The sequence below is a fragment of the Moschus berezovskii genome, chromosome 5 (genome assembly GCF_049115385.1).
Source record: "Moschus berezovskii isolate FMDL1 chromosome 5, NW_MosBer_1.0, whole genome shotgun sequence".
Taxonomy (NCBI): Eukaryota; Metazoa; Chordata; class Mammalia; order Artiodactyla; family Moschidae; genus Moschus; species Moschus berezovskii.
Genome location: NC_142464.1, coordinates 81,364,963 through 81,379,479, shown reverse-complemented (window position 1 = coordinate 81,379,479; position 14,517 = coordinate 81,364,963). Strand labels below are relative to the sequence as shown.

At 38.5% G+C, this 14,517-nt stretch overlaps 1 protein-coding gene across 1 annotated transcript in view; it reads right to left on the bottom strand.

Annotated features, from left to right (window-relative positions):
• The window catches only part of SPMAP2L (sperm microtubule associated protein 2 like), a 47,610-nt gene that overhangs the window by 14,901 nt on the left and 18,192 nt on the right, over positions 1–14,517 (bottom strand). Inside the window, exons 4-6 of the mRNA XM_055434745.2 lie at positions 12,839–12,967; positions 11,273–11,410; positions 3,374–3,488 (exon numbers count right to left, since the gene is read on the bottom strand). Coding sequence (XP_055290720.2) covers positions 3,374–3,488; positions 11,273–11,410; positions 12,839–12,967 — 382 coding nt within the window. The remainder of the gene's footprint in view (positions 1–3,373; positions 3,489–11,272; positions 11,411–12,838; positions 12,968–14,517) is intronic.

The following is a 14,517-nucleotide window of genomic DNA, read 5'->3' as shown; positions in this document are numbered from 1 at the left end:
AAGGGGGCAATAGAGGATGGGATGGTCAGAGAGCATCGCTGACTCAATGGACGTGAATCTGTGCAAACTCCAGGAGATAGTGGAGGACAGAGGTGTCTGTTTTACCACAGTCCATGGGATCACAAAGAGCCGGACGTGACTTAGCAACTGAATAACAACAATGGACTGAATGTTTATATCTACCCCCTCAACACCCCTCCAACCTCCCGCCAAATTCATATGTTAAAATCCTAACCCCCAATGCAATGGCACTAGAGGTGGGGCCTTTGATAATTAGGTTTAGATGAGGTCATGAGGGTGGAACCTCCATAAAGAGATTAATGTGCTTATGAGAAAAGGTAGGGAGATCAGAACTCTCTCTGCTTACATACAGAGCATAGATCATGGGACACATATCAGGAGGATGGCTGTTACAACCCAGAAGAGGGTTCTCATTAAGAAAAGAATCTAAGGGCACCTTGATCTTGGATTACTCAGCTTCCAGAACTGTGAGAAAGAAATGTCTGTTGTTTAAGCCACCCAGTCTATGGTATTTTGTTAACAGCAGGCCAAGCAAGGCAGGTATGGAGCTTTCAGGTGATTTCAGCTCCCTACCATTTGAGACACCCAAGCCATTAGAAATCTCCCAGTTGAGGCTCCAGACATCATGGAGCAGAGACAAGTCATACGTGCTTCTCTGTCAGAGCTGCTGACTCATAAAATCCTTGAGCAGAGTGAGCTTCCCTGTTGACTGAGGGCTAAAGAATCTGCCTGCCAACATAGGACACAACTCTGCAACTAGAAAAACCCTGAGCAGCAATAAATACCCAGCACAGTCAAAAATAAATAAATTTTAAAAATTTTATTTTAGATCCTTGAGCATAACAAAATAACTTGTTTTACATCACTATGTTTGGGTGTGGTTTGGTATAAAGCAACAGATAACCACATCAGAACTTAAGGATGCATCCTCTGTTCAGGCATACTGTGTTTTGTTGCACTTTGCAAATACTGTTCTTTTTTTTTTTTTTTAATTAAAAGTCTGTGGCAACTCTGCATCAAGCAAGCTTATAGGCACCATTCCCCCAACAGCATCTACTCACTTTGAATCTGTGTGTCAGATCTGGGTAATTCTCATAACATTTCAAACTTTTTCATTACTGTTATATTATGCTGATCTGTGATCAGTGATCTTTGACTTTACTATTGCAAAAAGATTATGACTCACTGAAGGCTCAGATTATGGTTAAGAATTTTTAGCAGTAAAATATTTTTTAATGAAGATATATACATTGGGTTTTTAGACATAATGCTATTGCATACTTAATAGACTACAGTAGTGTAAACACAACTTTTATATGCTCTGGGAAACAAAAATATTCATGTGACTTATCTTATTGCAATATTCGCATTATTGGGGTGGTCTAGAACTGAACCCAAAATATCTCTGAGGTATGCCTATATTAGTTCTAGACTATCTGGAATTTGTTCTCTGAGCAGAGTAGATTTAAAGCTATTAATGATCCTATTGCCAGTGGTCAAAAAAAAAAAAAAAAGACACTGGTAGTTCATGGCACGCACTGACAAAACAGAAAGCAAGATTTGGGTAACCAAGCAGCGGGTGACAGAAATCTTTTTAATGAAATAAAGAAGTATATGGGGTTGGTTTTTTGCCTCTAAGTGCACTGAAGAAATTGAGAAAAGAATTATCAGCTCAGGGCTTTAAATTCCCACTTGAAGGTGTAGTTAAGACACTGGAAAAGTTTTTGTGACTTACCCAAAATAAATCCTTATCTCCTATGGTCACAGGACTGAAAATACTGAAAACCAAACTCAAAAGCTACTTCTGTGAACAGGTGTTCAGTTCAGTTCAGTTCAGTCACTCAGTCCGACTCTTTGTGACCCCATGAATCATAGCATGCCAGGCCTCCCTGTCCATCACCAACTCCCAGAGTTCACTCAAACTCATGTCCATCGAGTCGGTGATGCCATCCAGCCATCTCATTCTCTGTCGTCCCCTTCTCCTCCCGCCCCCAACCTTTCCCAGCATCAGACTCTTTTCCAGTGAGTCAACTCGTCGCATGAGGTGGCCAAAGTATTGCAGTTTCAGCTTTAGCATCAGTCCTTCCAGTGAACACCCAAGATTGATTTCCTTTAGAATGGACTAGTTGGATCTCCTTGCAGTCCAAGGGACTCTCAAGAGTCTTTTTCAGCACCACAGTTCAAAAGCATCAATTCTTCAGCGATCAGCTTTCTTCACAGTCCAACTCTCACATCCATACATGACCACGGGAAAAACCATAGCCTTGACTGGACAGATCTTTGTTGGCAAAGTAATGTCTCTGCTTTTTAATATACTATCTAGGTTGGTCATAACTTTCCTTCCAAGCAGTAAGCGTCTTTTAATTTCATGGCTGCAATCAGCATCTGCAGTGATTTTGGAGCCCCCAAAAATAAAGTCTGACACTGTTTCCACTGTTTCCCCATCTATTTCCCATGAAGTGATGGGACCAGATGCCATGATCTTTGTTTTATGAATGTTGAGCTTCAAGCCAACCTTTTCACTCTCCTCTTTCACTTTCATCAAGAGGCTTTTGAGTTGCTCTTCACTTTCTGCCATGAGGATGGTGTCATCTTCGTATCTGAGGTTATTGATATTTCTCCCGGTAATCTTGATTCCAGCTTGTGCTTCTTCTAGCCCAGGATCCTCATGATGTACTCTGCATATAAGTTAAATAAGCAGGGTGACAATATACAACCTTGACGTACTCCTTTTCCTATTTGGAACCAGTCTGTTGTTCCATGTCCAGTTCTAACTGATGCTTCCTGACCTGCATAGTTCAGTGCAAATTGAATTCCCAAACTTATATCATCTCCTATATTAAAGTTAGAGCAATGATTGAGAAGGAATTGGACCTTGAAAATTGGAATTGAAACATAAGGGCACATTCCAGTGAAGCTGGGTACCCTTGAGTATCCTGAGCCTTCCTCCCTTGTCTGAAGAGGCAAGACTCTCCTAGACCGAAGAACCTGAAATGGCCGCTGAAGTATTTTCCAGGGAACTGCTGACTTGCCCCTACTCTCTCTTATTTCTCCTAGATCTATGACCAGACCCAAGACCCAGCTGCTATGACAGTCTTCCATAGACTACTCATCAGCTCCCATAATTTCTTAAGGTTAATTTAACATAATATTCATTGTGAATCTGCTTCTCACATCAAATCCTGACTGATACATTAGGCACAGGGGAGACAGAAAAGTTCACTTGATGAGAGGGTAAAATAAACAGGAAGAAAAGAAAAATACCCACCTAGAAATAAGAGGAGAGCACATTACAGTTACAATCAGGTTACAAAGTCTGTAGGAACTGTTTTTTTCACATAGACCCACTTACACTTTTTGGAGGAACATAGTTTGGATTTGTGGCTTTGGCTACTGAGAGTCGTAATATCCGAGGAGAAGGATCAGAGAATTGAAGAGAATCTCTTATTAAGTAATCACTGAAGGGTCTATAGGCAAATGGAACATGAAATATTATAATCACTGTAAGAACCATAACTCCATTCTTGATTGCTATAATTAACCTCCAGTTAATTATATATATATGGTTTCTATCTCAAGATCATCTTTTCCCAAAATCATTCATGCTCTTTCTATTAGATTGGTATTTCTCAAAGTTGTTTTACTATGATCCACAGTACCAAGTACATTTTATATTATGATACAGTATATGTAAATTTGCGTATCTGAAACTAAGTGATCATGAAATGATGCTTTCCCTAGGCAGTATATTCTGATTTTTTTAATTTCACTTGATTTCATTAAAAAAATAATTGGAATTGATTTCATGATCCACTGATGGGTTGAGACTTGCAGTTTAAAAAATACTTCACTGTCTACCAAAACCTCATATTAAGACCCTGAGATAAAAATTCCAGTCACTATCGAGAACCTTCTGTGGTAGGCTCCTCTGCAGTGCAGTCTGAGGGTACTGGTCATAACTCCCAGCACCCTGGTTGAGCATCATAGTGGTTTCCCTATGTACACCTTTTCCAGAACAGAGATCTGTTAAGCAACAAACCTACAAATATAGTATGGAAAAGAGTTTCTCAAATAAATACGATAACCCTCTAGGATTAGTCTGTTAGATTTAAAAGCTGAAATACTGTTACCATATCATAGAATTTACCCTTTTGAAATGTACAATTCAGTGTTTTCTGGAACATCCACAAAATTGTGCAATCATCACCACTACCTAAATTCAGGATGTTTTCAATGCTCTAAAGAGAAATCCCATAGCTATTGACAGTCCTTCCCCATTACTTCATTTATCGTCCCTAGAACTAGTAATCTACTTTCTGTCTCTATGGATTTGCCTATTCTAGAAATTTCAAATAAATGAAATCATACAAATATGTTGCTTATTGTGTGTGGCTTACTCTACTCGGCATATTTTAAAAATCATGTATCAATTGTCGTTTCTTTTAGGGCTGAATAATATCACATTATACGGACTTGTCATATTTTGTTTATTCATGCATCCACTGATGAACATTTTAGTTGCTTCCACTTTTTGGCTATTTTGGAATGCTGCTGTGAATAACCATGTACAAGTTTTTGTGAGGCCATGTTTTAAATTCTCTTCATTGCTGATCATACGATAATTCTATGTTTAACATTTTGAGGACCTGGAAAACTATTTTCCACCCAAGCTTCACCATTTTACATTCCCATCAGCAATGTATGACGGTTTCAATTTCTCCAATACAAGTTATTTTATGTATATTAATTATTATTGACACTCTAGAGGTGTGAAGTAGAATCTCATGGTTTTCATGTGCATTTCCAAGATAATTAATGATATTTAGCATTTCTCATGTGCATTTTGGTTTATTGTATATTTTCTCTGGAGAAATGTCTATTCAAGTCCCTTGCCTATTTTTTAAATTGGGTTGTCTGTTTTGTACAATTTTAAGAATTATTTATATATATATTCTGAATACTAGTCCCTTATACGATCTGCAAATATTTCCTCCCAATGTATGAGTTGTCTTCTCATTCCCTTGAGAGAGCCCTTTGATGCAAAGAAAGCTTTTACTTTTGATGAAGCCCAATTTATATTTTTTTTGTCACGTGTTTCTGGTGTCATATCTAAGAAGCCACTGCTTAGTTACAGAGATATATGCCTATGTTTTCTTCTAAGAGTTTTACAATTTTTGCTCTTATATGTAGGTCTGTGATTCATTTTGAATTAATTTTTATGCTTGGTGTGAAGTAGGGGTCATTTGCAAAAGAATGAAGTTGGACCCCTACTTCACATCACACATACAAGGAATGAAAAGTCCAGTTATCATGGGCTTCCCTGATAGCTCAGTTGGTAAAGAATCCTCCTGCAATGAAGGAGACCCTGGTTCAATTCCTGGTTTGGGAAGATCCCCTAGAAAAGGGATAGGCTACCCACTCCAATATTCTTGGACTTCCCTTGTGGCTTAGCTAGTAAAGAATCCACCTGCAATGCAGGAGACCTGGGTTCGATCCCTGGGTTGGGAAGATCCCCTGGAGAAGGAAAAGGCTACCCACTCCAGTACTGTGGCCTAGAGAATTCCAGACTGTATAGTCAATGGGGTCGCAAAGAGTCAGATACGACTGAGCGACTTAAAAAAAAAAAAATCAGTTATCATAGCACTATTTGTTTAAACGACTATTGTTCTTCAATTGAATTTTCCTGGCATCCTTGTCAAAAATCATTTGACATAAACATAAAAGTTTATTTCTGAACCCTCAATTCTTTTCCATTGATCTGTATGACTTTGGATCTTTCCATTGATCTATATCTTTATGCCAGTAACACATTGTTTTGATTATTGCAGATTTTTAGCAAGTTTTCAAATCAGAAGCTGTAAGTCTTACAACTTTGCTTTTCTTTTTCAAGACTGTTTATTTGCTACTCTATGTTTCTTGCATTTATATATGAATTTTAGAGTCACCTCATCAATTTCTAGGACTTCCCTGGTGGCTCAGACGGTAAAGCGTCTGCCTACAATGCGGGAGACCCAGGTTCATTCGTGGGTTGGGAAGATCCTCTGGAGAAGGAAATGGCAACCCACTCCAGTACTTTTGCCTGGAAAATCCCCTGGACAGAGGAGCATGGTAGGCTCCTACAGTCCATGGGGTCGAAAAAGATAGCTGGAATTTTAATAGGTATTGAATTGAATCTGTAGATCAATTTGGTAAAAATTGTCATCATAACAAAATCCAGACTTCCAATCTATGAACAAAGAATGTCTTTCCATGTATTTAAATTTTCTTTCAACAATGTCATTTTCTGTGTACCTATATTATACTTCTTTTAAGTTTATTTCTAAATATTTTATTTTAAATTATAGTAAAATACATACAATGTAAAATTTACCATCTTAATCATTTTAAAGTGTGTAATACAGTAGTGTTAAATGCATTCACATTGTTGTGAAACCAACCTCCAGAACAATTTTCATCTTGCAGATCTCTAAATCCACTAAATGACTCCTCATTCTTCCCACCACCTAGTCCCTCACAATCACCATCCTACTTTCTGTATATGAATTTGACTGCAGTTGGTACTGTGTATAAGTGGAGTCATATAGTATTTGTGTGTGTGATTGGCATATTTCATTTAGCATAATATCCTCAAGGTTCATCCCTGTTGTACCATGTGTCAGAATTTTCTTCCTTTTCAAGGCTGAGTAATATTCCATTGCATGTATGATTTTTGTATATTGATCTTGGATTCTGTGCCTCCTTGAATTCATTTATTTAACCCACTCCAGTATTCTGGCCTGGGAAATCCCATGGACAGAGGAGGTGGGCACAGTCCATGGGATCGCGTGTCAAACACAACTTAGTGACTACACCAATATTTTCATGTGGATTTCCTGAGATTTTCTATATATAAAATCATGTCATGTATGAGTAGAGAGAGTTTTACTTCTTCCTTTCCAACCTGAATACCTTTTATTTATTTTTCTTGCCTCATTGCCCTGACTTCAATCTGTAGTATGATGTTGAATAGCAGCTTCCCTGGTGGGTCAGTGGTAAAGAACCCACCTGCCAATGCAGGAGACACAGGTTCGATCCCTAGATTGGGAAGATACCCTGGAGTAGGAAATGGCAACCCACTCCAGTATTCTTGCCTGGTAAATCCCAGGGCCAGATGAGTCCTAGCAGGCTACAGTCTATGGCATTGCAAAAGAGTCGGAGACAACTTAGTGACTGAGCATGCACACATGGTGTTGAATAAAAATGGTAAGAGCTGATGTTCTTGTCTTACTCTTGATCTCAGGGTAAAAGCATTCAGTCTTTCACCATTAATTATGATGTTAGCTGTGGGTTTTTGTAGATGCCCTTTATCAAGTTGAAGAAATTCACTTTAATGCCTAGTTTGTTGAGTATGATGTGTGTTAAATTTTAAGTTCTTTTTTTGAGTCTATTCAGGTAATCATGCTCAGTTCAGTTCAGTTCAGTCACTCAGTCATGTCCAACTCTTTGCGACTCCATGGAGTGCAGCATGCCAGGCTCCCTGTACATTACCAGAGCTTGCTCAAACTCATGTCCATGAAGTCAGTGATGCCATCCAACCATCTCATCTTCTGTTGTCCCCTTCTCCTTCTGCCTTTAATCTTTCCCAGCATCAGGATCTTTTCCAATGAGTCAGTTCTTCCCATCAGGTGGCCAAAGGATTGGAGTTTCAGCTTCAGCATCAGTCCTTCATGAATATTCAGGACTGATTTCCTTTAGGATTGACTGGTTTGATCTCCATGTAGTCCAAGGGACTCTCAAGGGTCTTCTCCAACATCACAGTTCAAAAACATCAATTCTTCAGCAGTCAGCTTTCTTTATAGTCCAGTCCTCACATCCACACATGACTACTGGAAAAACCATAGCTTTGACTAGATGGACCTTTGTTGGCAAAGTAATGTCTCTGCTTTTTGATATGCTGTCTAGGTTGATCATAGCTTTTCTTCCAAGGAGCAAGTGTCTTTTAATTTCAAGGCTGCAGTCACCATCTGCAGTGATTTTGGAGCCCAAGAAAAGAAAGTGTCAGTTTCTATTGTTTCCCCATCTATTTGTGAAGTGATGGGACTAGATGCTATGATCTTAGTTTTTTGAATGTTGAGTTTTAGGCCAGCCTTTTCACTCTCCTCTTTCACTTTCAAGAGGCTCTTTAGATCCTCTTTACTTTATGCCATTAGGGTGGTATCATCTGTATATTTGAAGTTATTGATATTTCTCCCAGCAATCTTGATTCCAGCTTGTGCTTCATCCAGCCCAGCATTCTGCATGATGTACTCTGCATATAAGTTAAACAAGCAGGGTGACAATATGCAACCTTTCCCAATTTGGAACCAGTCTGTTGTTCCATGTCTGGTGCTAACTGTTGCTCTTGACTTGCATATAGGTTTCTCAGGAGGCAGATAAGGTGGTCTGGTATTCCCATCTCTTGAAGAAGATTTTCTGTTCTATTTGGTGTACTACATTGATTTCAGAATGCTGAACTCAATATATTCTTGTATTCCTGGAATAAATCCAACTTTGTCATGGTGTATAATTGTTTTCATATGTTGTTAGATTTGTTTTCCCAGTATTCTGGTGTGGACTGACGCATGTATATTTGGACTTGGTTTGGTAGTATTTTGGTATGAACTGTTACATACATACTCATAAGAGATATTGTCTGTCATTTTGTTCTCTTGTAATGACCTTTCCTGGTTTTGGCGTCAGGAATAATATGGATCTCATGACCTAGTTTTTGGAGGAAACTGTAGGATTGGTGTTAGTTCTTCTCTACACATATCATTAAGTTTATCAATGAAGGCATCTGTTCCTGAGCTGTACATAGGAAGTTTTTAAAAATTATTAATTAAATCTCTTTAGTTATTATGAGTCTTTTGAGATTTTCTATTATTCAGTAAGTTTCAGTAGTTTGTCTTCCTAGGAATTTGTCCGTTTCATTTATGTTATCTAATCTGTTGACCTTATAATTGCTCAGAGAAATCCCTTATAATCCTTTTTAATCTCTATAAGGTCAAATAGTAGTAACTCTTCTTTTGCATATGATTCCTTGGAAAGGTCCCTTCTTTCTCTCATGGTGGTTTAGTTGCTAAGCTGTGTCTGACTCTTTGCAACCCCGTGGACTATAGCCCACCAGGCTCCTCTGTCCTTGGGATTTTTCAGGCAAGAATACTGGAGTGGGTTGCCATTTCCTTCTCCAGGGGATCTTCCCCACCTAGGGATTGAACTTGGGTCTCCTGCATTGCAGGTGGATTCTTTGCCAACTGAACCACCAGGGAAGCTCCTTTCTTTCATGATTTTAGTAATTTGAATCTGAACTGAACTGATCGTGATAAGTCTAGCCAAAGTGTTTTTGTCATTGTTGTTGATCTTTTCAAAGAGCCAACGTTCAATTTTGTCGATTTTTCTCCATCTCCCTAGTTCTTATTTGTTTCTACTCTAATCTTTATTATTTCCTTCTATCTGCTACTTTTGAATTAGCTTGATTTTCATTTGTAATTTCTTAAGATGGAAGATTAAGTTATGGTTTTCAATCTTTTATTTTTTAATGTAGGCATTTATAGCTAAAATTTCCCGCTAATCACTATCTTAGCTATAAATTATGGTATATTGTGTTTTCATTTTTATTAATATCAAAGTGATTCATTCTTTGACACATTGTTTTTGTTTAGGAAGGTATTTAATTTCACATATTTAAAATTTCCCTTCTTCTATTGGTTCCTAATTTCATTTCACTGTGGTCAGAGAACTGATTTTGTATGAATTCAATTCTTCTCAAATTATTGACATTTGTTTTATGACCTAATATATGATCTATCCTAAAGAATATTTCATGTACACTTGAGAAGAATGTGTGTTCTGCTGTTATTGGGTATACTGTCCTATAAATGTCAGTTAGGTATTGTAGGTTAATATGAAACATCAAAAATGTCTCAAAAATTGGTGACAGATAAGTATTCTTTTAGTTTATGGATTGAAACCTATAACTACCAAATTTACATGTATATTTTAACTAAATTAACAGATTTTATTGAATGAATTGATAAATAAGCAAATTTTATGGAGGAACTGGGCCACTTTTGCTGGATTTTATGATGGAAAAAGACTCAAGTTGTCCAGTTCAACCACTCCTTGAATGCAGGAATCTTTTTTAAAATCCACATAAAGTCATCATTCCTGTTTGTGCTTGAACATTTTCAGGGATTTCGGTGGAGACAGCAGTTGATTTCTCCAAATAAACACTTTTCCTACTGAATAGCTATCAGATATATTTCTGTATATAGGTGACACTGGCTGCTCTATAAATTTCTTGTTCTACTTTGAGTTCTAGAATCAACATTAAGTAACTTTAATTTGATTTTCCCTTCCTCTTTCAGATGCCGACCTTTTAAACACAGCTATCACCTTTTAAACACAGTTATCACTGTTTCTTTGGTGTCTTCTCTAAGTTAAACATATTATTTCTCCTATTATTCATATAACACTTTCCAGAAGACTCAACATCTTATTCATTCCCATCTGAATAGTCTCAAATTTATTATCAGTTTCTTAAGGTATAACATCCATAAGTGGACATATAACCTAATGTACTCTAACTAAAGTAGTACACAGTAGCAGTATCACACTCCTGTATGTGAACCTTGAACATATTCCACTAATATAACCTAACATCTTTTCCAATAACCTCATTACAATCATAGTTCTCATGTAGAAGGTATCACCTAAGCTGTCTTTTAAAGTGAAAGTCGCTCAGTCGTGACTGACTTTTTGTGAACCCATGGACCGTAGCCTGCCAGGATCCTCTGTCTATGCGATTCTCCAGGCCAGAATACCAGAGTGGGTAGCTGCTCCCTTCTCCAGGGGATCTTCCCACCCAGAGATCTTTTAAAGACAAGTAGAAATCCAGCATTTAAAGCAAAAGGAAAAGCATTTATAGTCACGGGGCATAAGAGAACATGAATTGCAAAAACCTGTAATGTTTCATTTGAACATTTTTGAACTGGCTGACAATGGTGAGTATGGTGTGAATTTTAGCTTCACTACAATTTGAGTCAAATGTAATTACTGATGATGATCTTCTGATTACCTACATTTGCTGCACACTTTTGATTTTTCACTCTGATCCTCTGAAAACCAAGTGGACTTCTATTTTGTGAAACTGTATATACTCAAATAAGAACAACAATATTGTGACAGTCACCAAATCCGATGAGAATTTATAGAGATTCTCAAGGTACTCTACCTGTCTATTAGGTACCCTCTCTTGGATCTGTTGGGCTGTGCCAGCTTCTGGATCCTTTTGGAAGGTTGGCAAAACAGTGCAGGAGAGGGGATCTCCCAGATTACAGATTCTCTACCACAGCTATAATAATATTGAACCCTGCAAGTTGTAAAAGAGAAAGTGAAACAGGCATGAATTTGAATTATCAAATCCAACCAGCCTAATAGTGTAATAGGAGCCCACAAAGTAATAAATTCTATACATTTTCTAACTGATTCTATGAAGACAGCATTACCATAAACAAAGATACTACAAAAAGAAAGACATTAGAAGAAAACTACAGATCAATATCTTATGAATATAGATGCAAAGATTCTAAGGTTTTGTTGGAACACAGGCACAATTGTTTACATATGTCTATAGGTGCTTTCTCGGAGTTGCAGCAGACAATTTATGGCCAACTTTACATCTGGCCCCTTCCAGAAAAAGTTTGCTGACTTTTAACTAAATTGTATATTGAAAGAGGTAGAGAAATGGCTACCTCAATTATCATATAAAAAAAACTTCAAATAATGGTTATCTTTTTTCTTTACTTTAACTTCCCTCATGCCTGAACCCATCCTCCCACACCTCATTATCTTTCCTCGAAGCGCCAACTAGCAAAGTCCAGTCATTCAACAAACATCCAACGAAAACAAATTTGCAAAGGGCATCAAAAGTCTTAACAACATTATTACTTTTAGATGCCCTAATTAACTCATTATAACCAAGCCCATAGGTGCTATACAAAATTCATAGTTTCATGAATAAAATAAGTGTTATATATTATACAATATATAGTATATAGTATGTAACACAACAGTGTTATATATTGTACATGCATGTGTGCTGTTGCTTCAGTCATGCCCAACTCTTTGCGACTTTATGAACTGTAGCCTGTCAGGCTCCTCTGTCCGAGGGATTCTCCAGGCAAGAATACTGGAGTGGGTTGCCATGCCCTTCAGGAGATCTTCTCAACCCAGGGATCGAACCCTCATCTCTTATGTCTCCTGCATTGGCAGCTGGGTTCTTTACCACCTGGGAAACCCATCTATGGTACATATCCTTGCATAACACCCTCATTTTATTAAAAAATCAAAATCATGATAAGCCAAGAAACTGTAAGATATAATACAAGTCTGCAGTAGCTAAATATTAGATGTTGCTCTAGAAAAGTTTTACTGCAGCATCAGATTGGAAATGGATATAGAATCCCTGCTGCTGCTGTGTCACTTCAGTCATATCCGACTCTTTGTGACCCCATAGACAGAAGCCCACCAGGCTCCCCCGTCCCTGGGATTCTCCAGGCAAGAACACTGGAGTGGGTTGCCATTTCCTTCTCCAATGTGTGAAAGTGAAAAGTGAAAGTGAAGTCGCTCAGTCGTGTCCGACCCTTAGCGACCCCACGGACTGCAGCCTACCAGGCTCCTCCATCCATGGGATTTTCAGGGCAAGAGTACTGGAGTGGCTTGCCATTGCCTTTTCTGATAGAATCCCTAAATTTTGTGTTTCTGAAAACACACAACCTGGTAATACACAAATACTAACCTGTTAGGTACATATCGGTGGGAGACTTCCTTAGGCTGGGCAAGGTTCTCTAATCTTTGGGTCACTTTGGCCTTCAAAGCACTCCAGGAAACAGGGCGAATAGGATCTTGATTTCCCCAAAACAGTTTTCTGTTAAAAAGCAGAAAAAAAAAATGGTAAGAAAATTCACCGATAATTGACATCTTAGAAATGGCTCTTGGTGGCTTCTCTATTGATTTTACTTCACTTCAAGAACTATCTCTATTATAAAATTTTACAATTTCCAGGCATCAGGAGCTGATAAACTACTTATGGAAGTTAAAACAAGATCAAGGCTGTTTTATCTACTGTCTTAAAAGGTGATGACCAAAAATGAATCTATTAGAGAAAGTTCTGTTTCTGCCATCATGTAATGGACACTGTAATTACAGTAAGATCATCATAAAATGGGCACACCTCTTATCCACACTGTGACCCCACTTCGGGTGAAGCACTGTACCAATTAACTCCTGTAGACCCCAGCTCCAAATACCATCACACTGGGGCTTGGGATTTCAACATATAAATTTTGGGGGGACACAAACATTCAGTCTATATCATCTGATAAAGTACTGGCATTCAAAAATACAAAGAACTCTTAAAATTAATCAATAACAAACAACCCAATTAAAAAGTGGACAAAAGATGTGAATAGACATTTTAAAGATGATGATACACAGATGGCAAATAAGCATGCTAGGAGGGATTGGGGGCAGGAGGAGAAGGCAACGACAGAGGATGAGATGGCTGGATGGCATCACCAACTCAATGGACATGAGTTTGAGTGAACTCCGGGAGTTGGTGATGGACAGGGAGGCCTGGCGTGCTGCGATTCATGGGTTTGCAAAGAGTCAGACACGACTGAGCGACTGAACTGAACTGAATATGCTCAACATCATGTCAATAAGTTCAGTTCAGGTCAGTCGCTCAGTCATATCTGACTCTTTGCAACCCCATGGACTGCAGCGTGCCAGGCCTCTCTGTCCATCACCAACTCCCGGAGTTCACTCAAACTCATGTCCATTGAGTCGGTGATGCCATCCAGCCATCTCATTCTCTGCCGTCCCTGTCTCCTCCTACCCCCAATCCCTCCTAGCATCAGACTCTTTTCCAGTGAGTCAACTCGTCGCATGAGGTGGCCAAATTACTGGAGTTTCAGCTTCAGCATAAGTCCTTCCAATGAACACCCAGGATTGATCTCCTTTAGAATGGACTGGTTGGATTTCCTTGCAGTCCAAGGGACTCTCAAGAGTCTTCTCCAACACCACAGTTCAAAAGCATCAATTCTTCGATGATCAGCTTTCATCACAGTCCAACTCTCACATCCATACATGACCACGGGAAAAACCATAGCCTTGACTAGACGGACCTTGATTGGCAAAGTAATGTCTCTGCTTTTTAAAATGCTATCTACGCTGGTCATAACTTTCCTTCCAAGGAGCAAGCATCTTTTAATTTCATGGCTGCAATCAGCATCCGAAGTGATTTTGGAGTCCCCCAAAATAAAGTCTGACACTGTTTCCACTGTTTCCCCATCGATTTCCCATGAAGTGATGGGACCAGATGCCATGATCTTCGTTTTCTGAATGTTGAGCTTCAAGCCAACCTTTTCACTCTCCTCTTTCACTTTCATCAAAAGGCCTTTGAGTTCCTCTTCATTA